Genomic DNA, 25,730 nt, shown 5'->3' with positions numbered 1-25,730 from the left:
TTCTCTCTGCTCTCAGAGGGAGAGCAGAGAGAACCGATCTTTTCTTTCAGCCTCTTTGTTTACTATGTGATTGTTGTGACTGGATACAGCAATCACATGGTAGAACACCATGTGATCACCCGGACACAATGGTAATGTGATACACTGTGTCCGAGCCACATTCAGATCACCAGACTCCCAGGTGCGGGTTCTGGAAGCTGCCAATGCGGGCTGACATACAGGTACATTAGCCCACATTGGCACAGCTTCAACTGCTTTGCATCCATCCATTGCCTATAGACGGTGGATGGGAGTCGGTTAAAGACCAGGCCTTTTCTGACATTTTTTGTAAACATCTGTTATTTTTGCTCAAAAATTTCTTAGAACCCTCAAACATTATATATTTTTTTAAAGCAGAGGCTTTAGAGAATAAATTGGTGGGTGTTGCTCTTTTTAATGTCACATGGTATTTGCTCATTGGTTTTTCAAATTAATTTTTTTGAATTTTAATGCAAAAAGACACAATACATAACCCACTTTTTTGTAAAATATAAAAGGATGATGTTATGGCAGGTAAATAGGTACCAAGCATGTCATGTTTTAAAATTACGCAAGCCCAGGCAATGGCGACAAATCATGTAAATTTTACTATGCATAGGCGATGTTTTAATAGCCTTTACAGGTATCCACTTTAGATTTACAGAGGAAGTCTGCTGCTTGAATTACTGCCCATGATTCATGGTGATAGGTCACATGTGTTGGACGATCACTTTTTCCGTGCTTGCGACCAATGGGTACGTTCGCCTCTGCGCACAAGCATGGGGGGGCACTATAGTTTTTTTTTACACTGTCGCTTTAAAAAAAATACATTTTATCACTTTTATTGATATTGCAAAGAATGCACACATCCCTTGGGACAGCAATAGGCCTGTGACAGGTACTCTTTATGGAGAGATCTGGGGTCAATAGGAACTCAAATGCCTCCTCTGCTCTTAAACGCAAAAGTGATTGCTCACACCAAGATTCTAATTGAATGCTTTTATTTTTTAAAAATGGATTTGTGTATTTTTGAGTAAACTGAAAGTGATGTCAGGTCATTGCTTCTGGGTTAATATTTAACGAAGCCGAACAAAGCTGATCCGGTCCTTGTTTAGCTCTGCGACGATGTCACGTTAAAGCCGCGGAAAGCAGTGGGAGACGTTTCCTCCCACTCTTGTAATAACAATTGAGTATCTAGTTAGTCGCTCTGATTGCTACCACAAGAAAGCCAATCGTCGACTCTAGAAAAAAACAGTACCGGGATGATGCCTGCAGCTGCAGGCACCATCCCTTTACAACCACTTGAACTCCAGTGACATCCAGTACATACTAGGTAAGTGGTTAACCACTTGCCGTCCAGGGCAATTTTGACATTCTTCACTGTCCCCAGATTACGAACAAGATTCATAGGTTCTGTAGGTTTGTCCTTGAATTGAATTTGTATGTAAGTTGGAACAGGTACATTTTATAAGTGTAACTCAAGACAAAAAATATTTTTACATTTTGGATAGCATAGAGAAGGCTTAACTGGCCATGCAGTGATGTGGGATTGCTGACAGGCTCACTGAACAGTAGGTGGCAGCATGCGATGAGCAGCAAGATGGCCGCCCTGCATTTTTTTGGATCAAAATGACGTCACACAGCCTCCATTCTTAAGTAGAGGCGTATGCAAGTCAGATGTTAGTAACTGGGGGACTGCCTGTATGTTACAATGAACATTATTTTTGCTAAAAAATAACTTAAGAGCTCTCAAACATGATATATTTTATGAAATCAAAGGTCCTAGAGAATAAAATGGTAGTTGTTGCAATTGTTTAGGTCAAACGATTTTTGCATAGCTGTATATGAAACACAAATTGTCAGGAAAAAATACACCTAAATTAATTTTAGTGCACACAAACACAATAGAATACTCACTTTTGGTAAAATATAAAAGATGATTTTGTTTAGAGTAAAAAGATATCAAACATGTCAAGACTTAAATTGCACATGCCAGTGAAATGGCAACAAACTACAGTACCTAGTTAAATGTGAGCTGTGGTGCTAAAATGATTGCTCTGGCTCTGATGTTTGTGGTAATGCCTCACGTATGGTGCAATCACTGTTTAGGTGCCAGAGCCATGTGTGCATCTGCATGTGAGCACAGGGGGACATGTTTTTTTTTTTTTTACACACTTTTTTCCATTCAACTTTATTGCTATCACAAGGGGTGAACAACACTTTTTGTGATAGCTTTGGGCAGTGACAGGTACTCTTTATGGAGAGAACAGAGGTCTATTAAACCCCTAATCCCTCCTCTGCCCTCCAAGGCAGCTGATGAAAGATAGATCTGTCTGATCAGCTGTTTTTCTAGCTGTAATGGCCAGGGAAACACAGCACTGAAACCGGAAGTGACAAAATCCTCATCGCTTCTGGCTTCATTCGCCAGAGAGGGCATCAGGGAATGGATATCAACCCAACCACTCACACTGGTCCCAGGCTCCCCAGTGGAACAGGAAAGACTGGGAATGATCACAGGCAGCTGTGGGAGGGGGGCCTTACCGAGCCCTGTTAAAGTGATCAGGAAGCTGTAAAGCCCTTCGGATCATCTTTACATGAAAGCCAGTCACTGTCTGTGAAAAACAGCACAACATCAGAATCATGGCTGCATCCTGGTATAACCACTTGCCGCCCAGGACATACAGTTTATAAATGTATGCTGGACAGCAAGCGTTTAAGGAAGGGTCTGAAGTTTGTCCTTTGTTGGGCAGGCAACAGGTTACATTCCAGTTAACGTGACCCTGTCATGAAATAAAAGCTTTCCAAACAACGGGACCTGAAAATAATAGAGGGAATAATTTGTTTTTCCACAGTTCATACTGCCACATTGTTGTTCAAAATGTTCTGGGAGCGTTGATCTCCAGGATCCCCCACAGCTACAGCATTACCATTTCCTCCTGCTGACCTCTACTACTGTATTCTGTAGTGATGTGAAGGACAGCAGGAAAAACCATTTAAAAGTACAAATGTTTACAAGACAGGAGCATGTACCTCATATTCCTTTTGTGCCTCCATTAAGAGTGCACCTGGGGCCATCGAAGCTATCTTGAAAATCTCTTCTGTCGCCTCTAGAGAGAGAAAAAAAAACACAATGCGATAAACACATGCTATCATCCTTCTGGAAAAACATGCATTAAAAAATTGTCCTTTATGCTTACCTTCCTAAAATGAAATCCACTTGGCCGTACTTAACCCGTGAAAAACATACGCCCTGTACATATGCGTGCATTAAACTATATCTACAAAATTATTTCATACTTTAGTTACAGCGACAAGAAAAGTTAATTGATTTTCTGCAGTAATTTGCCATAAGATGTGATCTGATCCTCATCACAATAATAGACAAACACAGTGGGGTTGATTTACTAAAACTGGAGAGTGCAAAATCTCGTGCAGCTGTGCATAGAAACCAATCAGATTCCAGGCTTAATTGTCAAAGCTTAACTGAACACGCTGAAGTCAGAAGCTGATTGGCTGCCATGCACAGCTGCACCAGATTTTGCACACTCCAGTTTAGAGAAGAACTCTGGGATAGGAAAAAGAATTACCCATTAGTACACCCCCCTAGCCAAAACAGTAAACAGTTAATACAATTTTGAAAATCTTTTCCATTTAGGAGAAACATTTAATTGAATTTTCATGGCCTCATCTCTGTAATTCAAATGAAAACAGCATCTTCTCTGCTAAAGAGGAGGTGTAACAGCAGAGATTACATCATATCCTCTCCTCACTCTCTGCAATAAAAGGAAACTACAGTGCCCAACCATCGCAGGAAATTGTAGTGAATGTGGGCAGGTATACTAGGCCGGTACAAGTTGAATGTGTCTGAGAGTCTTGGTCCACCCACCACTGCATTTGGGGCTGAATTACATCACTGCTTCATGGAGAAAGAATGTGCCAGGACCAGTAGCTGGAGGAATAGGAGGCATAACAACCACTGATCTTACAAACAGGAAACCAAAGAAAATTAACGGTTCGATAAGAAAATGAATAGGCTATTTCAGAGCAACTACTGTACTGAGTGAACCAGAAGATGGATTACATATTCAGTGAAGGTAGGAAATCAGCAACAAGGACAAGTAAATACGTTTTTGCCTGAAGTTCTACTTTAAATAAATCAACTTCAATGTGCTTAAGCTGATAACACACAAGCAATTCTTATTTTTAATGTCTTTATTGAACACACCCATTAAACATTCACAGCATGTTTACTGTAAATGTAATTCCATAGACTAATTACATTAAAGAAAGCTAAATTGTAGTCAGTAGTTTGCACACCTGGTTTTCAGTTAATGAAATGAGTTTGGAGGTGTGATTTAGAGCTACTTTGATTGATAAAAGACACTAAAACATTTTAAGACTGATGTTCATAGGAATCAGCTGATGTGAACAATCTCTCAGAAAAAGGAGATCTCTGAAGATATATGGTCAAGAAAAGTTGGTCTGCATAAGATTTTGGATCGCATTTTGGATTAGTCCCTCTTGACAACTTATAAAACTCCCTCAAAGCATAGCTGAATGTTAGGGACCCTGTTTTTTTTTTAACCGAGTAATTTTTATTAAAGGTGTTTTTACACAAAAAATACAAAATACTACAGATAAGTGGTGCATAAAGCAAAATTATGCCAAAGCAGGCCTGCAATAATCAAGAAAGAATATGAAACCAAAAACAAATACCATAATTAGTTACATTAGTCTGGCTGAAAAAAGACAAAAGTCCACCCAGTTCAACAATATAAAAAAAGAAAAAAAAAAGTTATAATCCTACACCCACAGTTGATCCAGAGGAAGGCAAAAAACCCAGCATAGCATGATCCAATTTGCTCCTGCAGGGGAAAAAAAAATCCGTCCTGATCAATTGGATATTCACTGGATCAACTTTACCTATAAATGTTAGTATCCAGTTATATTCTGTGTATCGAAGAAAGAATCCAGACCTTTTTTAAAGCAATCCACAAAGGTGGCCAGAAGCAACTCTTGAGGGAGTCTATTCCACATTTTCACAGCTCTTACTGTGAATAAACCTTTCTGTGTTTGGAGATTAACCTCCATAGCGGTCTGATTATGTCCATATTTCTGTGCTCAAAGCGGTACATTTTTTTGCATGGAAATATGCAGTTTTTTTATTGTAGGCCTGTGATTTTTAGGAATAACTCACTGAAATCTGTCCGAACAAGAGTCTAGTAAACATTCCGGGTATGTTAAAATTTGAAACATGAAATCATAAACTACAAATTAATAAATAATCATAAAAAATAATAATATAATAATAATACATTTAATTCAATAATATAATCAAACCAAAACACTGAAATTTGAAATAGAGCGCCAGTTCGCACATTACTGAGCAAAGTCGCAAAATCATTTTCAGTGTCTGATGACAAATTTCCCCATGAATCATTATCACTCAATTCTGTAAGTAGTTCTTATTTACTATCAATGTTCTCTTGCTGATCTAAAACCGCTTTTGACCTAAAAGGACGCTTTCTGGACGCCATGGACTTTTCTTAGTTTCCAGGCAGAAAGAACAGTAAAAATGCAGGCAGGGCACAGGACAAAGCACTAGGGATAAAATGTCTGAGAAATGGTTTGATACAGTAATGTGATTTTAGTGAATTTAGTGAATGTCACTTTTAAAATTTTCAAATTTCCCGCCAGTTCCGTCCCCGTACGTCCTGACGTCGCAGGGAACGGAACCTGGAAGACAGATGCCGGCATCGGCTGGAGGACATCGCGGGAGCGAAGGACAAGGTAAGTGAAGAAGAGATCCCGGAGCAGCGCTGCAAGGTATTCCCGAGTGTAGTTCAGGGTTACCAATTGTGGTGCTGAAACTTTACCCCGAGCCACACTCGGGAATACCTCCAGGGAGGTTAAATTTCTTTTCCTCCAGACATAAAGAGTGTCCCCTTGTCCTCTGTGATGACCTCAGGGTGAATAGCTCTACACCGAGTTCACTATATGAACCACTGATGTATTTTTACATGTTGATCATATCCCCCCTTAATCTCCTCTTCTCAAGAGAGAATAAATTCAGTTCCTCTAATCTTTCCTCATAGCTGAGCTCCTCCATGCCTCTTATCAGTTTGGTTGCCCTTCTCTATACTTTCTCCAGTTCCCCAATGTTATTTTTGTGAATTGGTGCCCAAAATTGAACTGCATATTCCAGATGAGGTAAACTAATGATTTGTACAGGTAAGATGATATCTCTCACTGGAGTCTATACCTTTTAATACAAGAGAGGATTTTGCTCGCTTTAGAAACCTCAGCTTGGCATTGCATGCCATTATTAAGCTTGTGATCTACCAGAAATCCCAGAACCTTCTCCATCACTGATTCCCCCAGTTGTACCCCCCCTAGTATGTATGATGCATGCATATTCTTAGCCCCCAAGTGCATAACCTTACATTTATCAACATTAAACCTCATTTGAGGTCAGCTTGTAAGTTGGAGATATCCTGTAAGGACGTTATTCCACTGCACAGCTTGGTGTCATCTGCAAAGACTGAAATGGTATTTTTAATCCCAGACCCTATATCATTTGTTAATATATTAAAAAGTAAGGGTCCCAACACTGAACCTTGGGGTACACCACTGATGACCCCAGACCATTCAGAGTATGAATCATTAACCACTACTCTCTGAATACGATCTTTTAGCCAATTTTCTATACATTTACATACAGATTTTTCCAAGCCTGTAGACTTTATTTTACACATTAGCCGTGTGGGGGGAACTGTGTCAAATGCTTTTGCAAAATCCAAGTATACCACATCCACCGCCACCCCTCTGTCCAAGGTTTTGCTCACCTCCTCATAAAAAGAAATCAGATTTGTTTGATAACTTCCGTCTTTCATGAATCCATGCTGTCTGTTGCTTAAAATATTTTTTTCCAGGAAGAACTCAGCTATGTGGTCTTTTATTAAACTCTCCAGTATCTTCCCAACTACACCCTGTTCCAAATTATTATGCAAATTCTATTTAAGTGTCACAAAGATTAAATATTTTGTTTTTCAGTTTAACTCATGGATGGCATTGTGTCTCAGGGCTCTTTTGATCACTGAAAACAATCTCGGACACCTGTGATAATTAGATTGGCCGGTGAGCCCAATTTAAGGAAAAACTACTAAAGGAGGGTGTTCCACATTATTAAGCAGAGCACCATTTTCAAGCAATATGGGGAAGAAAAAGGATATCTCTGCTGCCGAAAAGAGTGAAATAGTTCAATGCCTTGGAGGAGGTATGAAAACATTAGATATTTCACAAAAACGTAAGCATGATCATCGCACTATTAAGAGATTTGTGGCTGATTCAGAGCACAGACAGGTTCGTGCAGATAAAGGCACATTGAGGAAGATTTCTGCCAGATCCATGCATCGGATCAAGAGAGTAGCTGCTAAAATACCATTACTTAGCAGCAAAAAGATATTTGAAGCTGCTGGTGCCTCTGGAGTCTCACGGACATCAAGGTGTAGTCCTCCAGAGTCTTGCAACTGTGCATATACCTTCTATTCGGCCACCACTAACCAATGCTCACAAGCAGAAACGGCTGCATTGGGCAGAAAAATACATGAAAACTAATTTTCAAACAGTCCTGTTCACTGATGAGTGCCGTGTAACCCTGGATGGTCCAGATGGATGGAGTAGTGGATGGTTGGTGGACGGCCACCCTGTTCCAACAATGCTGTGACATCAGCAAGGCGGTGGTGGAGTCATGTTTTGGGCAGGAATCATGGGAACAGAGCTTTTTGGCCCCTTTAGGGTCCCCGAAGGTTTAAAGATGACCTCTGCAAAGTATGTGGAGTTTATGACTGACCACTTTCTTCCCTAGTACAGAAGGAAGAACTATGCTTTCCGTAATAAAATCATCTTCATGCATGACAACTAGAGATGAGCGAAGTATTCAAAAATTCGATTCGACTGATTCGGCGAATTCGTGGAAAAATTTCGATTCGAGTCGAATATATTCGCTGTGAATTTAACTTAAAAAAGGGTGTTTCTAGGCTTCAGAGAGACTTAATATTAGTGCAGAACACTGTACCTTTAATTTAAATGCCCTTGGAGTCTGCTGGGGAAGAGAAATAATACTGTCAGTCAGTATGACATGCAGATGAGTGCCGTCGATCTTAGAATCACCGCACACTTCACTCATTTGGGCAGTCACGGGGCCAAAACCAGAGTGTGGAGCCACAGTGTGGCAGTGGAGGCAGCAGCAATGGGAGGCCATACAGCACCCTATGACAAAAATGGAAACCACCAGCAGTGTGAGGAGACCTGAAAGTGGCACATGGCAGAGTGTGGCGATAGAGACAGCAGCAATGGGAGGCCGTACAGGGACCCATGACACACTCTGGGCCTGGCAGCAGCATGAGGAGGCGGTACAGGGGCCCATGACAGATTACGGGCCTGGCAGCAGCATGAGGAGTCGGTACGGGGGCCCATGGCAGATTACGGGCCTGGCAGCAGCAATGGGAGGCCGTACAGGGACCCATGACACACTCTGGACCTGGCAGCAGCATGGGGAGGCGGTACAAAGGCCCATGACAGATTACGGGCCTGGCAGCAGCATGAGGAGTCGGTACGGGGGCCCATGACACACTCTGGACCTGGCAGCAGCATGAGGAGGCGGTACAGGGTCGCATGACAGATTACGAGCCTGGCAGCAGCAACTTGGACAGGAGGACGTTCAGCTTCTGCACCGTCGGGTGCGTGCTCGCAAACTGTTGTCTCTTGGAAACGGATTCCAAGAAAGACTGCTGACGGAATCCGTGAAGAGGAGTAGCAGGAGAAGGAGCATCTGAACGAGCGGAATATGCCAACAAGCGACAACAGGGGCCCATGACAGATTACGGGCCTGGCAGCAGCATGAGGAGTCGGTACGGGGGCCCATGGCAGATTAGGGGCCTGGCAGCAGCTATGGGAGGCCCGTAATCTGCCAGCACCCTATGACAAAAAATGGAACCCACCAGCAGTGTGAGGAGACCTGAAAGTGGCACATGGCAGAGTGTGGCGATGGAGACAGCAGCAATGGGAGGCCGTACAGGGACCCATGAGAGACTCTGGACTTGGCAGCAGCATGAGGAGGCGGTATAGGGGCCCATGGCAGATTAGGGGCCTGGCAGCAGCTATGGGAGGCCCGTAATCTGCCAGCACCCTATGACAAAAAATGGAACACACCAGCAGTGTGAGGAGACCTGAAAGTGGCACATGTTTGGGGCATGATTCATGGCGGATTTAGTCAGTTGTGTCAGGAACTGGTGGTTTGAAATCCAGACTAATCCACGCCTGATTCATTTTCACAAACGTGAGTCTCTCCACACTTTGGGTGGACAGTCGTGTCCTCCGCGGAGTTGCAATACCTCCTGCCGCACTAAACACACGCTCCGATGCCACGCTACTGGCCGGGCATGACAGCCTTTCAAGGGCAAATTCAGCTAGTTGGGGCCAAAGGTCAAGTTTCGTTGCCCAGTAGTCAAGGGGATTGTCTACCTCGGTTGGCAGGGTGCTGTCCAAGTAGGCCTAAGCCTGTTGTTTGAGGTCCTGCTCCAGGTCCACCTGATGCTGCTGCTGCTGCTGCGGCTGGTTAGTAGTTTCCTCACTGCGCTGGTGAAGAAAGCTACTCATCATCGACTGCAGACTGAGGCAGCTGCTGCTGGTGGAGCTGCCACTGCTCCTACCACCCCACCCCTCCCCTGCTGCCATGGCAGCGGAACGCGAGCGCACAGGGCCCACAGTGTCTGAGGATGGACGTTGGCGCAGACAGGCAGAGACCAGCTGACTACATAGGTGGTTTTTATAGTACGTTATTTTGGCCTCCCTCTCAGCAGGTGTGAAAAAGGCCACCATTTTTGAACGGTAGCGAGGGTCCAACAAGGTGGACAGCCAAAAGTCATCCCTCTGTCTGATGGTTATTATTCGGCTGTCGCTACGCAAGCAAGCGAGCATGCTATGGGCCATTTGTGCCAAGGAATGTGAGGGACTCCCTGCCTCCATCTCCACAGCATACTGCCACGGTGCGTCTGGGTCCTCTGTCTCCTCTTCCTCCTCCTCTACCAGATGCTCCTGCTCCTCCACTCCTGTCCGCTGAGTGGAAAAACCACCCATTTCACTCAATTATTCCGGAGCACCAATGTCCTCCTCTACCTCCTCTTCTTCTTCCTGTCCTGCCCCCACAGGGGTCATGTGGCGTTGAGATCTGTGCGCCACGTCTACCGCACCCTGACCAGCCATTGTTAACAGCATTTGTTCCAGGACGTGCAACAGAGGAATGACGTCGTTCATCCCATAGTCCTGCCGACTCACGAATAGCGTGGCCTCCTCAAAGGGCCTGAGCAAGCGCAGGTGTCACGCATGAGCTGCCAATGGCTGACATCTAAGTTACACAGGGAGTACCTTTATCCGCTTTTAACATAAGGAAATCTGTGATGGCCTTTTGCTGTTCGTAAAGGCGGTCTAACATATGTAGGGTTGAATTCCACCTTGTTGCAACGTCACAACATGAGGAGTCGGTACGGGGGCCCATGGCAGATTACGGGCCTGGCAGCTGCAATGGGAGGCACGTAATCTGCCAGCACCCTATGTCAAAAAATTCAACACACCAGCAGTGTGTGAGGAGACCTGAAAGTGGCACATGGCAGAGTGTGGCGATGGAGACAGCAGCAATGGGAGGCCGTACAGGGACCCATGACAGACTCTGGACCTGGCAGCAGCATGAGGAGGCGGTATATAGGGGCCTATGGCAGATTAGGGGCCTGGCAGCAGCTATAGGAGGCCCGTAATCTGCCAGCACCCTATGTCAAAAAATTCAACACACCAGCAGTGTGAGGAGACCTGAAAGTGGCACATGGCAGAGTGTGGCGATGGAGACAGCAGCAATGGGAGGCCGTACAGGGACCCATGACAGACTCTGGACTTGGCAGCAGCATGAGGAGGCGGTATAGGGGCCCATGGCAGATTAGGGGCCTGGCAGCAGCTATGGGAGGCCCGTAATCTGCCAGCACCCTATGTCAAAAAATTCAACACACCAGCAGTGTGAGGAGACCTGAAAGTGGCACATGGCATGAGACACTGTGGACCTGGCAGCAGCATGAGGAGGCAGTACAGGGGCCCATGGCAGATTAGGGGCCTGGCAGCAGCTATAGGAGGCCCGTAATCTGCCAGCACCCTATGTCAAAAAATTGAACACACCAGCAGTGTGTGAGGAGACCTGAAAGTGGCACATGGCAGAGTGTGGCGATGGAGACAGCAGCAATGGGAGGCCGTACAGGGACCCATGACAGACTCTGGACTTGGCAGCAGCATGAGGAGGCGGTATAGGGGCCCATGGCAGATTAGGGGCCTGGCAGCAGCTATAGGAGGCCCGTAATCTGCCAGCACCCTATGTCAAAAAATTCAACACACCAGCAGTGTGTGAGGAGACCTGAAAGTGGCACATGGCAGAGTGTGGCGATGGAGACAGCAGCAATGGGAGGCCGTACAGGGACCCATGAGAGACTCTGGACTTGGCAGCAGCATGAGGAGGCGGTATAGAGGCCCATGGCAGATTAGGGGCCTGGCAGCAGCTATAGGAGGCCCGTAATCTGCCAGCACCCTATGTCAAAAAATTCAACACACCAGCAGTGTGTGAGGAGACCTGAAAGTGGCACATGGCAGAGTGTGGCGATGGAGACAGCAGCAATGGGAGGCCGTACAGGGACCCATGACAGACTCTGGACCTGGCAGCAGCATGAGGAGGCGGTATATAGGGGCCTATGGCAGATTAGGGGCCTGGCAGCAGCTATAGGAGGCCCGTAATCTGCCAGCACCCTATGTCAAAAAATTCAACACACCAGCAGTGTGAAGAGACCTGAAAGTGGCACATGGCAGAGTGTGGCGATGGAGACAGCAGCAATGGGAGGCTGTACAGGGACCCATGACAGACTCTGGACTTGGCAGCAGCATGAGGAGGCGGTATAATAGGGGCCTATGCCAGATTAGGGGCCTGGCAGCAGCTATAGGAGGCCCGTAATCTGCCAACACCCTATGTCAAACAATTCAACACACCAGCAGTGTGAGGAGACCTGAAAGTGGCACATGGCATGAGACACTGTGGACCTGGCAGCAGCATGAGGAGGCGGTACAGGGGCCCATGGCAGATTAGGGGCCTGGCAGCAGCTATAGGAGGCCCGTAATCTGCCAGCACCCTATGTCAAAAAATTGAACACACCAGCAGTGTGTGAGGAGACCTGAAAGTGGCACATGGCAGAGTGTGGCGATGGAGACAGCAGCAATGGGAGGCCGTACAGGGACCCATGAGAGACTCTGGACCTGGCAGCAGCATGAGGAGGCGGTATATAGGGGCCTATGGCAGATTAGGGGCCTGGCAGCAGCTATAGGAGGCCCGTAATCGGCCAGCACCCTATGTCAAAAAATTCAACACACCAGCAGTGTGAGGAGACCTGAAAGTGGCACATGGCAGAGTGTGGCGATGGAGACAGCAGCAATGGGAGGCCGTACAGGGACCCATGACAGACTCTGGACCTGGCAGCAGCATGAGGAGGCGGTATATAGGGGCCTATGGCAGATTAGGGGCCTGGCAGCAGCTATAGGAGGCCCGTAATCTGCCAGCACCCTATGTCAAAAAATTCAACACACCAGCAGTGTGAGGAGACCTGAAAGTGGCACATGGCAGAGTGTGGCGATGGAGACAGCAGCAATGGGAGGCCGTACAGGGACCCATGAGAGACTCTGGACCTGGCAGCAGCATGAGGAGGCGGTATATAGGGGCCTATGGCAGATTAGGGGCCTGGCAGCAGCTATAGGAGGCCCGTAATCTGCCAGCACCCTATGTCAAAAAATTCAACACACCAGCAGTGTGTGAGGAGACCTGAAAGTGGCACATGGCAGAGTGTGGCGATGGAGACAGCAGCAATGGGAGGCCGTACAGGGACCCATGACAGACTCTGGACCTGGCAGCAGCATGAGGAGGCGGTACAGGGGCCCATGGCAAATTAGGGGCCTGGCAGCAGCTATAGGAGGCCCATAATCTGCCAGCACCCTATGTCAAAAAATTGAACACACCAGCAGTGTGTGAGGAGACCTGAAAGTGGCACATGGCAGAGTGTGGCGATGGAGACAGCAGCAATGGGAGGCCGTACAGGGACCCATGACAGACTCTGGACCTGGCAGCAGCATGAGGAGGCGGTACAGGGGCCCATGGCAAATTAGGGGCCTGGCAGCAGCTATAGGAGGCCCGTAATCTGCCAGCACCCTATGACAAAAAATGGAACACACCAGCAGTGTGTGAGGAAACCTGAAAGTGGCACATGTTTGAGGCATGATTCATGGCGGATTTAGTCAGTTGTGTCAGGAACTGGTGGTTTGAAATCCAGACTAATCCACGCCTGATTCATTTTCACAAACGTGAGTCTCTCCACACTTTGGGTGGACAGTCGTGTCCTCCGCGGAGTTGCAATACCTCCTGCCGCACTAAACACACGCTCCGATGCCACGCTACTGGCCGGGCATGACAGCCTTTCAAGGGCAAATTCAGCTAGTTGGGGCCAAAGGTCAAGTTTCGTTGCCCAGTAGTCAAGGGGATTGTCTACCTCGGTTGGCAGGGTGCTGTCCAAGTAGGCCTAAGCCTGTTGTTTGAGGTCCTGCTCCAGGTCCACCTGATGCTGCTGCTGCTGCTGCTGCGGCTGGTTAGTAGTTTCCTCACTGCGCTGGTGAAGAAAGCTACTCATCATCGACTGCAGACTGAGGCAGCCGCTGCTGGTGGAGCTGCCACTGCTCCTACCACCCCACCCCTCCCCTGCTGCCATGGCAGCGGAACGCGAGCGCACAGGGCCCACAGTGTCTGAGGATGGACGTTGGCGCAGACAGGCAGAGACCAGCTGACTACATAGGTGGTTTTTATAGTACGTTATTTTGGCCTCCCTCTCAGCAGGTGTGAAAAAGGCCACCATTTTTGAACGGTAGCGAGGGTCCAACAAGGTGGACAGCCAAAAGTCATCCCTCTGTCTGATGGTTATTATTCGGCTGTCGCTTCGCAAGCAACCGAGCATGCTATGGCCCATTTGTGCCAAGGAATGCGAGAAACTCCCTGCCTCCATCTCCACAGCATACTGCCACGGTGCGTCTGGGTCCTCTGTCTCCTCCTCCACCAGATGCTCCTGCTCCTCCACTCCTGTCCGCTGAGTGGAAAAACCACCCATTTCACTCAATAATTCCTGAGCACAAATGTCCTCCTCTACCTCCTCCTCTTCTTCCTGTCCTGCCCCCACAGGGGTCATGTGGCGTTGAGATCTGTGCGCCACGTCTACCGCACCCTGACCAGCCATTGTTAACAGCATTTGTTCCAGGACGTGCAACAGAGGAATGACGTCGTTCATCCCATAGTCCTGCCGACTCACGACTAGCGTGGCCTCCTCAAAGGGCCTGAGCAAGCGCAGGTGTCACGCATGAGCTGCCAATGGCTGACATCTAAGTTACACAGGAAGTACCTTTATCCGCTTGTAACATCAGGAAATCGGTGATGGCCTTTCGCTGTTCGTAAAGGCGGTCTAACATGTGTAGGGTTGAATTCCACCTTGTTGCAACGTCGCAGATCAGGCGATGCTGTGCAATTCCGTTCTGCCGCTGCAGCTCAAGGAGGGTGTGTTTTGCGGTGTAGGAATGGCTGAAATGCATGCAAAGTTTACGTGACATTTTAAGGATGTCTTGCAGTGGGATGGTGGATTTTAGGAACCGCTTGACAACCAGATTGAACACGTGAGCCATGCATGGCGCATGGCACAACCTTACTTGACGCAGAGCAGACACCATGTTCTTTCCGTTGTCGGTCAACATGGTTCCGATTTTCAGTTTGCGCGGAGACAGCCATCTGTCGATTTCTCTGTTCATTACACTGAGAAGTTCCTCCCCTGTGTGACTACGTTCGCCTGGACCTGGCAGCAGCATGAGGAGGTGGTATATAAGGGCCTATGGCAGATTAGGGGCCTGGCAGCAGCTATGGGAGGCCCGTAATCTGCCAGCACCCTATGTCAAAAAATTCAACACACCAGCAGTGTGTGAGGAGACCTGAAAGTGGCACATGGCAGAGTGTGGCGATGGAGACAGCAGCAATGGGAGGCCGTACAGGGACCCATGACAGACTCTGGACCTGGCAGCAGCATGAGGAGGCGGTATATAGGGGCCTATGGCAGATTAGGGGCCTGGCAGCAGCTATGGGAGGCCCGTAATCTGCCAGCACCCTATGTCAAAAAACTGAACACACCAGCAGTGTGTGAGGAGACCTGAAAGTGGCACATGGCAGAGTGTGGCGATGGAGACAGCAGCAATGGGAGGCCGTACAGGGACCCATGACAGACTCTGGACCTGGCAGCAGCATGAGGAGGCGGTATATAGGGGCCTATGGCAGATTAGGGGCCTGGCAGCAGCTATGGGAGGCCCGTAATCTGCCAGCACCCTATGTCAAAAAATTCAACACACCAGCAGTGTGTGAGGAGACCTGAAAGTGGCACATGGCAGAGTGTGGTGATGGAGACAGCAGCAATGGGAGGCCGTACAGGGACCCATGACAGACTCTGGACCTGGCAGCAGCATGAGGAGGCGGTATATAGGGGCCTATGGCAGATTAGGGGCCTGGCAGCAGCTATGGGAGGCCCGTAATCTGCCAGCACCCTATGTCAAAAAATTCAACACACCAGGAGTGTGTGAGGAGACCTGAAAGTGGCACATGGCAGAGTGTGGCGATGGAGACAGCAGCAATGGGAGGCCGTACAGGGACCCATGACAGACTCTGGACCTGGCAGCAGCATGAGGAGGCGGTATATAGGGGCCTATGGCAGATTAGGGGCCTGGCAGCAGCTATAGGAGGCCCGTAATCTGCCAGCACCCTATGACAAAATGGAACCCACCAGCAGTGTGAGGAGACCTGAAAGTGGCACATGGCAGAGTGTGGCGATGGAGACAGCAGCAATGGGAGGCCGTACAGGGACCCATGACAGACTCTGGACTTGGCAGCAGCATGAGGAGGCGGTATATAGGGGCCTATGGCAGATTAGGGGCCTGGCAGCAGCTATGGGAGGCCCGTAATCTGCCAGCACCCTATGTCAAAAAACTGAACACACCAGCAGTGTGTGAGGAGACCTGAAAGTGGCACATGGCAGAGTGTGGCGATGGAGACAGCAGCAATGGGAGGCCGTACAGGGACCCATGACAGACTCTGGACCTGGCAGCAGCATGAGGAGGCGGTATATAGGGGCCTATGGCAGATTAGGGGCCTGGCAGCAGCTATGGGAGGCCCGTAATCTGCCAGCACCCTATGTCAAAAAATTCAACACACCAGCAGTGTGTGAGGAGACCTGAAAGTGGCACATGGCAGAGTGTGACGATGGAGACAGCAGCAATGGGAGGCCGTACAGGGACCCATGACAGACTCTGGACCTGGCAGCAGCATGAGGAGGCAGTATATAGGGGCCTATGGCAGATTAGGGGCCTGGCAGCAGCTATGGGAGGCACGTAATCTGCCAGCACCCTATGTCAAAAAATTCAACACACCAGCAGTGTGAAGAGACCTGAAAGTGGCACATGGCAGAGTGTGGCGATGGAGACAGCAGCAATGGGAGGCTGTACAGGGACCCATGACAGACTCTGGACTTGGCAGCAGCATGAGGAGGCGGTATAATAGGGGCCTATGCCAGATTAGGGGCCTGGCAGCAGCTATAGGAGGCCCGTAATCTGCCAACACCCTATGTCAAACAATTCAACACACCAGCAGTGTGAGGAGACCTGAAAGTGGCACATGGCATGAGACACTGTGGACCTGGCAGCAGCATGAGGAGGCGGTACAGGGGCCCATGGCAGATTAGGGGCCTGGCAGCAGCTATAGGAGGCCCGTAATCTGCCAGCACCCTATGTCAAAAAATTGAACACACCAGCAGTGTGTGAGGAGACCTGAAAGTGGCACATGGCAGAGTGTGGCGATGGAGACAGCAGCAATGGGAGGCCGTACAGGGACCCATGAGAGACTCTGGACCTGGCAGCAGCATGAGGAGGCGGTATATAGGGGCCTATGGCAGATTAGGGGCCTGGCAGCAGCTATAGGAGGCCCGTAATCGGCCAGCACCCTATGTCAAAAAATTCAACACACCAGCAGTGTGAGGAGACCTGAAAGTGGCACATGGCAGAGTGTGGCGATGGAGACAGCAGCAATGGGAGGCCGTACAGGGACCCATGACAGACTCTGGACCTGGCAGCAGCATGAGGAGGCGGTATATAGGGGCCTATGGCAGATTAGGGGCCTGGCAGCAGCTATAGGAGGCCCGTAATCTGCCAGCACCCTATGTCAAAAAATTCAACACACCAGCAGTGTGAGGAGACCTGAAAGTGGCACATGGCAGAGTGTGGCGATGGAGACAGCAGCAATGGGAGGCCGTACAGGGACCCATGAGAGACTCTGGACCTGGCAGCAGCATGAGGAGGCGGTATATAGGGGCCTATGGCAGATTAGGGGCCTGGCAGCAGCTATAGGAGGCCCGTAATCTGCCAGCACCCTATGTCAAAAAATTCAACACACCAGCAGTGTGTGAGGAGACCTGAAAGTGGCACATGGCAGAGTGTGGCGATGGAGACAGCAGCAATGGGAGGCCGTACAGGGACCCATGACAGACTCTGGACCTGGCAGCAGCATGAGGAGGCGGTACAGGGGCCCATGGCAAATTAGGGGCCTGGCAGCAGCTATAGGAGGCCCATAATCTGCCAGCACCCTATGTCAAAAAATTCAACACACCAGCAGTGTGTGAGGAGACCTGAAAGTGGCACATGGCAGAGTGTGGCGATGGAGACAGCAGCAATGGGAGGCCGTACAGGGACCCATGACAGACTCTGGACCTGGCAGCAGCATGAGGAGGCGGTACAGGGGCCCATGGCAAATTAGGGGCCTGGCAGCAGCTATAGGAGGCCCGTAATCTGCCAGCACCCTATGACAAAAAATGGAACACACCAGCAGTGTGTGAGGAAACCTGAAAGTGGCACATGTTTGAGGCATGATTCATGGCGGATTTAGTCAGTTGTGTCAGGAACTGGTGGTTTGAAATCCAGACTAATCCACGCCTGATTCATTTTCACAAACGTGAGTCTCTCCACACTTTGGGTGGACAGTCGTGTCCTCCGCGGAGTTGCAATACCTCCTGCCGCACTAAACACACGCTCCGATGCCACGCTACTGGCCGGGCATGACAGCCTTTCAAGGGCAAATTCAGCTAGTTGGGGCCAAAGGTCAAGTTTCGTTGCCCAGTAGTCAAGGGGATTGTCTACCTCGGTTGGCAGGGTGCTGTCCAAGTAGGCCTAAGCCTGTTGTTTGAGGTCCTGCTCCAGGTCCACCTGATGCTGCTGCTGCTGCTGCTGCGGCTGGTTAGTAGTTTCCTCACTGCGCTGGTGAAGAAAGCTACTCATCATCGACTGCAGACTGAGGCAGCCGCTGCTGGTGGAGCTGCCACTGCTCCTACCACCCCACCCCTCCCCTGCTGCCATGGCAGCGGAACGCGAGCGCACAGGGCCCACAGTGTCTGAGGATGGACGTTGGCGCAGACAGGCAGAGACCAGCTGACTACATAGGTGGTTTTTATAGTACGTTATTTTGGCCTCCCTCTCAGCAGGTGTGAAAAAGGCCACCATTTTTGAACGGTAGCGAGGGTCCAACAAGGTGGACAGCCAAAAGTCATCCCTCTGTCTGATGGTTATTATTCGGCTGTCGCTTCGCAAGCAACCGAGCATGCTATGGCCCATTTGTGCCAAGGAATGCGAGAAACTCCCTGCCTCCATCTCCACAGCATACTGCCACGGTGCGTCTGGGTCCTCTGTCTCCTCCTCCACCAGATGCTCCTGCTCCTCCACTCCTGTCCGCTGAGTGGAAAAACCACCCATTTCACTCAATAATTCCTGAGCACAAATGTCCTCCTCTACCTCCTCCTCTTCTTCCTGTCCTGCCCCCACAGGGGTCATGTGGCGTTGAGATCTGTGCGCCACGTCTACCGCACCCTGACCAGCCATTGTTAACAGCATTTGTTCCAGGACGTGCAACAGAGGAATGACGTCGTTCATCCCATAGTCCTGCCGACTCACGACTAGCGTGGCCTCCTCAAAGGGCCTGAGCAAGCGCAGGTGTCACGCATGAGCTGCCAATGGCTGACATCTAAGTTACACAGGAAGTACCTTTATCCGCTTGTAACATCAGGAAATCGGTGATGGCCTTTCGCTGTTCGTAAAGGCGGTCTAACATGTGTAGGGTTGAATTCCACCTTGTTGCAACGTCGCAGATCAGGCGATGCTGTGCAATTCCGTTCTGCCGCTGCAGCTCAAGGAGGGTGTGTTTTGCGGTGTAGGAATGGCTGAAATGCATGCAAAGTTTACGTGACATTTTAAGGATGTCTTGCAGTGGGATGGTGGATTTTAGGAACCGCTTGACAACCAGATTGAACACGTGAGCCATGCATGGCGCATGGCACAACCTTACTTGACGCAGAGCAGACACCATGTTCTTTCCGTTGTCGGTCAACATGGTTCCGATTTTCAGTTTGCGCGGAGACAGCCATCTGTCGATTTCTCTGTTCATTACACTGAGAAGTTCCTCCCCTGTGTGACTACGTTCGCCTGGACCTGGCAGCAGCATGAGGAGGTGGTATATAAGGGCCTATGGCAGATTAGGGGCCTGGCAGCAGCTATGGGAGGCCCGTAATCTGCCAGCACCCTATGTCAAAAAATTCAACACACCAGCAGTGTGTGAGGAGACCTGAAAGTGGCACATGGCAGAGTGTGGCGATGGAGACAGCAGCAATGGGAGGCCGTACAGGGACCCATGACAGACTCTGGACCTGGCAGCAGCATGAGGAGGCGGTATATAGGGGCCTATGGCAGATTAGGGGCCTGGCAGCAGCTATGGGAGGCCCGTAATCTGCCAGCACCCTATGTCAAAAAACTGAACACACCAGCAGTGTGTGAGGAGACCTGAAAGTGGCACATGGCAGAGTGTGGCGATGGAGACAGCAGCAATGGGAGGCCGTACAGGGACCCATGACAGACTCTGGACCTGGCAGCAGCATGAGGAGGCGGTATATAGGGGCCTATGGCAGATTAGGGGCCTGGCAGCAGCTATGGGAGGCCCGTAATCTGCCAGCACCCTATGTCAAAAAATTCAACACACCAGCAGTGTGTGAGGAGACCTGAAAGTGGCACATGGCAGAGTGTGGTGATGGAGACAGCAGCAATGGGAGGCCGTACAGGGACCCATGACAGACTCTGGACCTGGCAGCAGCATGAGGAGGCGGTATATAGGGGCCTATGGCAGATTAGGGGCCTGGCAGCAGCTATGGGAGGCCCGTAATCTGCCAGCACCCTATGTCAAAAAATTCAACACACCAGGAGTGTGTGAGGAGACCTGAAAGTGGCACATGGCAGAGTGTGGCGATGGAGACAGCAGCAATGGGAGGCCGTACAGGGACCCATGACAGACTCTGGACCTGGCAGCAGCATGAGGAGGCGGTATATAGGGGCCTATGGCAGATTAGGGGCCTGGCAGCAGCTATAGGAGGCCCGTAATCTGCCAGCACCCTATGACAAAATGGAACCCACCAGCAGTGTGAGGAGACCTGAAAGTGGCACATGGCAGAGTGTGGCGATGGAGACAGCAGCAATGGGAGGCCGTACAGGGACCCATGACAGACTCTGGACTTGGCAGCAGCATGAGGAGGCGGTATATAGGGGCCTATGGCAGATTAGGGGCCTGGCAGCAGCTATGGGAGGCCCGTAATCTGCCAGCACCCTATGTCAAAAAACTGAACACACCAGCAGTGTGTGAGGAGACCTGAAAGTGGCACATGGCAGAGTGTGGCGATGGAGACAGCAGCAATGGGAGGCCGTACAGGGACCCATGACAGACTCTGGACCTGGCAGCAGCATGAGGAGGCGGTATATAGGGGCCTATGGCAGATTAGGGGCCTGGCAGCAGCTATGGGAGGCCCGTAATCTGCCAGCACCCTATGTCAAAAAATTCAACACACCAGCAGTGTGTGAGGAGACCTGAAAGTGGCACATGGCAGAGTGTGACGATGGAGACAGCAGCAATGGGAGGCCGTACAGGGACCCATGACAGACTCTGGACCTGGCAGCAGCATGAGGAGGCAGTATATAGGGGCCTATGGCAGATTAGGGGCCTGGCAGCAGCTATGGGAGGCACGTAATCTGCAAGCACCCTATGTCAAAAAATTCAACACACCAGCAGTGTGTGAGGAGACCTGAAAGTGGCACATGGCAGAGTGTGGCGATGGAGACAGCAGCAATGGGAGGCCGTACAGGGACCCATGACAGACTCTGGACCTGGCAGCAGCATGAGGAGGCGGTATATAGGGGCCTATGGCAGATTAGGGGCCTGGCAGCAGCTATGGGAGGCCCGTAATCTGCCAGCACCCTATGTCAAAAAATTCAACACACCAGCAGTGTGTGAGGAGACCTGAAAGTGGCACATGGCAGAGTGTGGCGATGGAGACAGCAGCAATGGGAGGCCGTACAGGGACCCATGACAGACTCTGGACCTGGCAGCAGCATGAGGAGGCGGTATATAGGGGCCTATGGCAGATTAGGGGCCTGGCAGCAGCTATGGGAGGCCCGTAATCTGCCAGCACCCTATGTCAAAAAATTCAACACACCAGCAGTGTGTGAGGAGACCTGAAAGTGGCACATGGCAGAGTGTGGCGATGGAGACAGCAGCAATGGGAGGCCGTACAGGGACCCATGACAGACTCTGGACCTGGCAGCAGCATGAGGAGGCAGTATATAGGGGCCTATGGCAGAATAGGGGCCTGGCAGCAGCTATAGGAGGCCCGTAATCTGCCAGCACCCTATGACAAAATGGAACCCACCAGCAGTGTGAGGAGACCTGAAAGTGGCACATGGCAGAGTGTGGCGATGGAGACAGCAGCAATGGGAGGCCGTACAGGGACCCATGACAGACTCTGGACTTGGCAGCAGCATGAGGAGGCGGTATATAGGGGCCTATGGCAGATTAGGGGCCTGGCAGCAGCTATAGGAGGCCCGTAATCTGCCAGCACCCTATGTCAAAAAATTCAACACACCAGCAGTGTGTGAGGAGACCTGAAAGTGGCACATGGCAGAGTGTGGCGATGGAGACAGCAGCAATGGGAGGCCGTACAGGGACCCATGACAGACTCTGGACCTGGCAGCAGCATGAGGAGGCGGTATATAGGGGCCTATGGCAGATTAGGGGCCTGGCAGCAGCTATGGGAGGCCCGTAATCTGCCAGCACCCTATGTCAAAAAATTCAACACACCAGCAGTGTGTGAGGAGACCTGAAAGTGGCACATGGCAGAGTGTGGCGATGGAGACAGCAGCAATGGGAGGCCGTACAGGGACCCATGAGAGACTCTGGACTTGGCAGCAGCATGAGGAGGCGGTATATAGGGGCCCATGGCAGATTAGGGGCCTGGCAGCAGCTATGGGAGGCCCGTAATCTGCCAGCACCCTATGTCAAAAAATTCAACACACCAGCAGTGTGTGAGGAGACCTGAAAGTGGCACATGGCAGAGTGTGGCGATGGAGACAACCCACCGACTGTTTTGCTCGCTGCCAAGCTGCCACCCTCTTCTCCTGATGATGCGGAAGCAATAGTCTGATGACGACGAGGCTGCCAAGTGCGATCAGCCTCATCATCATCAATTAGGGTCTCCGCCTCACTACTAGCCCCCTCGGCTGCGTGTGGGTCAGGAGACAGACCTGTCTCTACACCGGCTACCGAGCCACTCTCCTCGCCACTACTTCTTCGCCTGGCTGCTGAAGAGGCGGATGTCTCCCCCCGTTCCTGACCGCCCTCTGTTAGCTCTTCCTCACTGTACTGGATGACACCGGGAGCACTAGCCTCTGGCTGCGAATAGTGCTGCCTCGACCCCTTCCTCTGCTGCCACGTCTGCTCGCTCCTAAAACATTGCCTCCTCTGCCACTCCTCTGCATGTTGTCTGACATACTCTTTAATTAAACGATTCTGTGTCCCTGAGTAACAATTCTGTGTCCCTGAGTAACGTTTCTGTGGCCCTAAGTAACAGTTCTGTGGCCCTAAGTAACAGTTCTGTGGCCCTAAGTAACAGTTCTGTGGCCCTAAGTAACAGTTCTGTGGCCCTAAGTAACAATTCTGTGTCTGTCCCTGAGTAACAATTCTGTGTCCCTGAGTAACAATTCTGTGTCCCTGAGTAACAATTCTGTGTCCCTCAGTAACAATTCTGTGTCCCTCAGTAACAATTCTGTGTCCCTCAGTAACAATTCTGTGTCCCTCAGTAACAATTCTGTGTATCTCAGTAACAATTCTGTGTCCCTCAGTAACAATTCTGTGTCCCTGAGTAACAATTCTGTGGCCCTCAGTAACAATTCTGTGTCCCTCAGTAACAATTCTGTGTCCCTGAGTAACAATTCTGTGTCTGTCCCTGAGTAAGAATTCTGTGTCTGTCCCTGAGTAACGTTTCTGTGGCCCTAAGTAAAGGTTCTGTGGCCCTCAGTAACAATTCTGTGTCCCTGAGTAACAATTCTGTGTCTGTCCCTGAGTAACAATTCTGTGGCCCTAAGTAACGGTTCTGTGGCCCTCAGTAACAATTCTGTGGCCCTCAGTAACAATTCTGTGGCCCTCAGTAACAATTCTGTGGCCCTCAGTAACAATTCTGTGTCCCTCAGTAACAATTCTGTGTCCCTCAGTAACAATTCTGTGTCTGTCCCTGAGTAACAATTCTGTGTCTGTCCCTCAGTAACAATTCTGTGTCCCTCAGTAACAATTCTGTGGCCCTCAGTAACAATTCTGTGTCCCTCAGTAACAATTCTGTGTCCCTCAGTAACAATTCTGTGTCCCTCAGTAACAATTCTGTGTCCCTCAGTAACAATTCTGTGTCCCTCAGTAACAATTCTGTGTCCCTCAGTAACAATTCTGTGTCTGTCCCTGAGTAACAATTCTGTGTCTGTCCCTGAGTAACAATTCTGTGGCCCTAAGTAACAATTCTGTGGCCCTCAGTAACAATTCTGTGTCTGTCCCTGAGTAACAATTCTGTGTCTGTCCCTGAGTAACAATTCTGTGTCCCTGAGTAACGTTTCTGTGGCCCTAAGTAACAATTCTGTGTCTGTCCCTGAGTAACAATTCTGTGTCTGTCCCTGAGTAACAATTCTGTGTCTGTCCCTGAGTAACAATTCTGTGTCCCTGAGTAACGTTTCTGTGGCCCTAAGTAACAATTCTGTGGCCCTCAGTAACAATTCTGTGTCTGTCCCTGAGTAACAATTCTGTGTCTGTCCCTGAGTAACAATTCTGTGTCCCTGAGTAACGTTTCTGTGGCCCTAAGTAACAATTCTGTGGCCCTAAGTAACAATTCTGTGGCCCTAAGTAACAATTCTGTGGCCCTCAGTAACAATTCTGTGTCTGTCCCTGAGTAACAATTCTGTGGCCCTAAGTAACGGTTCTGTGGCCCTCAGTAACAATTCTGTGTCCCTGAGTAACAATTCTGTGGCCCTAAGTAACGGTTCTGTGGCCCTCAGTAACAATTATGTGGCCCTCAGTAACAATTCTGTGTCCCTCAGTAACAATTCTGTGTCCCTCAGTAACAATTCTGTGTCCCTCAGTAACAATTCTGTGTCCCTCAGTAACAATTCTGTGTCCCTCAGTAACAATTCTGTGTCTGTCCCTGAGTAACAATTCTGTGGCCCTAAGTAACGGTTCTGTGGCCCTCAGTAACAATTCTGTGTCCCTGAGTAACGTTTCTGTGGCCCTAAGTAACAGTTCTGTGGCCCTCAGTAACAATTCTGTGTCCCTGAGTAACGTTTCTGTGGCCCTAAGTAACAATTCTGTGCCCCTGAGTAACAATTCTGTGGCCCTAAGTAACGGTTCTGTGGCCCTCAGTAACAATTCTGTGTCCCTGAGTAACAATTCTGTGGCCCTAAGTAACGGTTTTGTGGCCCTCAGTAACAATTCTGTGGCCCTCAGTAACAATTCTGTGTCTGTCCGAGTAACAATTCTGTGGCCCTAACGTTTCTGTGGCCCTAAGTAAGAGTTCTGTGGCCCTCAGTAACAATTCTGTGTCCCTGAGTAACGTTTCTGTGGCCCTAAGTAACAATTCTGTGGCCCTCAGTAACAATTCTGTGTCTGTCCCTGAGTAACAATTCTGTGGCCCTAACTAACGTTTCTGTGGCCCTAAGTAACAGTTCTGTGGCACTCAGTAACAATTCTGTGTCTGTCCCTGAGTAACAATTCTGTGGCCCTAACTAACGTTTCTGTGGCCCTAAGTAACAATTCTCTGGCACTCAGTAACAATTCTGTCTGTCCCTGAGTAACAATTCTGTGGCCCTAACTAACGTTTCTGTGGCCCTAAGTAACAGTTCTGTGGCCCTCAATAACAATTCTGTGTCTGTCCCTGAGTAACAATTCTGTGGCCCTAACTAACGTTTCTGTGGCCCTAAGTAACAATTCTCTGGCACTCAGTAACAATTCTGTCTGTCCCTGAGTAACAATTCTGTGGCCCTAATAACGTTTCTGTGGCCCTAAGTAACAGTTCTGTGGCCCTCAGTAACAATTCTGTGTCTGTCCCTGAGTAACAATTCTGTGGCCCTAACTAACGTTTCTGTGGCCCTAAGTAACAATTCTCTGGCACTCAGTA

At 49.6% G+C, this 25,730-nt stretch overlaps 1 protein-coding gene and 1 long non-coding RNA gene across 2 annotated transcripts in view; one reads left to right on the top strand and one right to left on the bottom strand.

Annotated features, from left to right (window-relative positions):
• LOC149456631 (uncharacterized) overlaps positions 1-25,730 on the top strand; it is a 187,249-nt gene that overhangs the window by 4,351 nt on the left and 157,168 nt on the right. The gene's annotated exons all lie outside the window — the stretch shown is intronic.
• VPS16 (VPS16 core subunit of CORVET and HOPS complexes) overlaps positions 1-25,730 on the bottom strand; it is a 205,314-nt gene that overhangs the window by 111,464 nt on the left and 68,120 nt on the right. The window contains exon 11 of the mRNA XM_089684706.1: positions 3,049-3,125. Coding sequence (XP_089540832.1) covers positions 3,049-3,125 — 77 coding nt within the window. The remainder of the gene's footprint in view (positions 1-3,048; positions 3,126-25,730) is intronic.

The sequence above is a fragment of the Staurois parvus genome, unplaced genomic scaffold (genome assembly GCF_062004578.1).
Source record: "Staurois parvus isolate SC_StPar_1 unplaced genomic scaffold, SC_StPar_1.0 ptg000353l, whole genome shotgun sequence".
Lineage (NCBI taxonomy): Eukaryota > Metazoa > Chordata > Amphibia > Anura > Ranidae > Staurois > Staurois parvus.
This window is presented reverse-complemented; position numbering and strand designations above follow the sequence as displayed.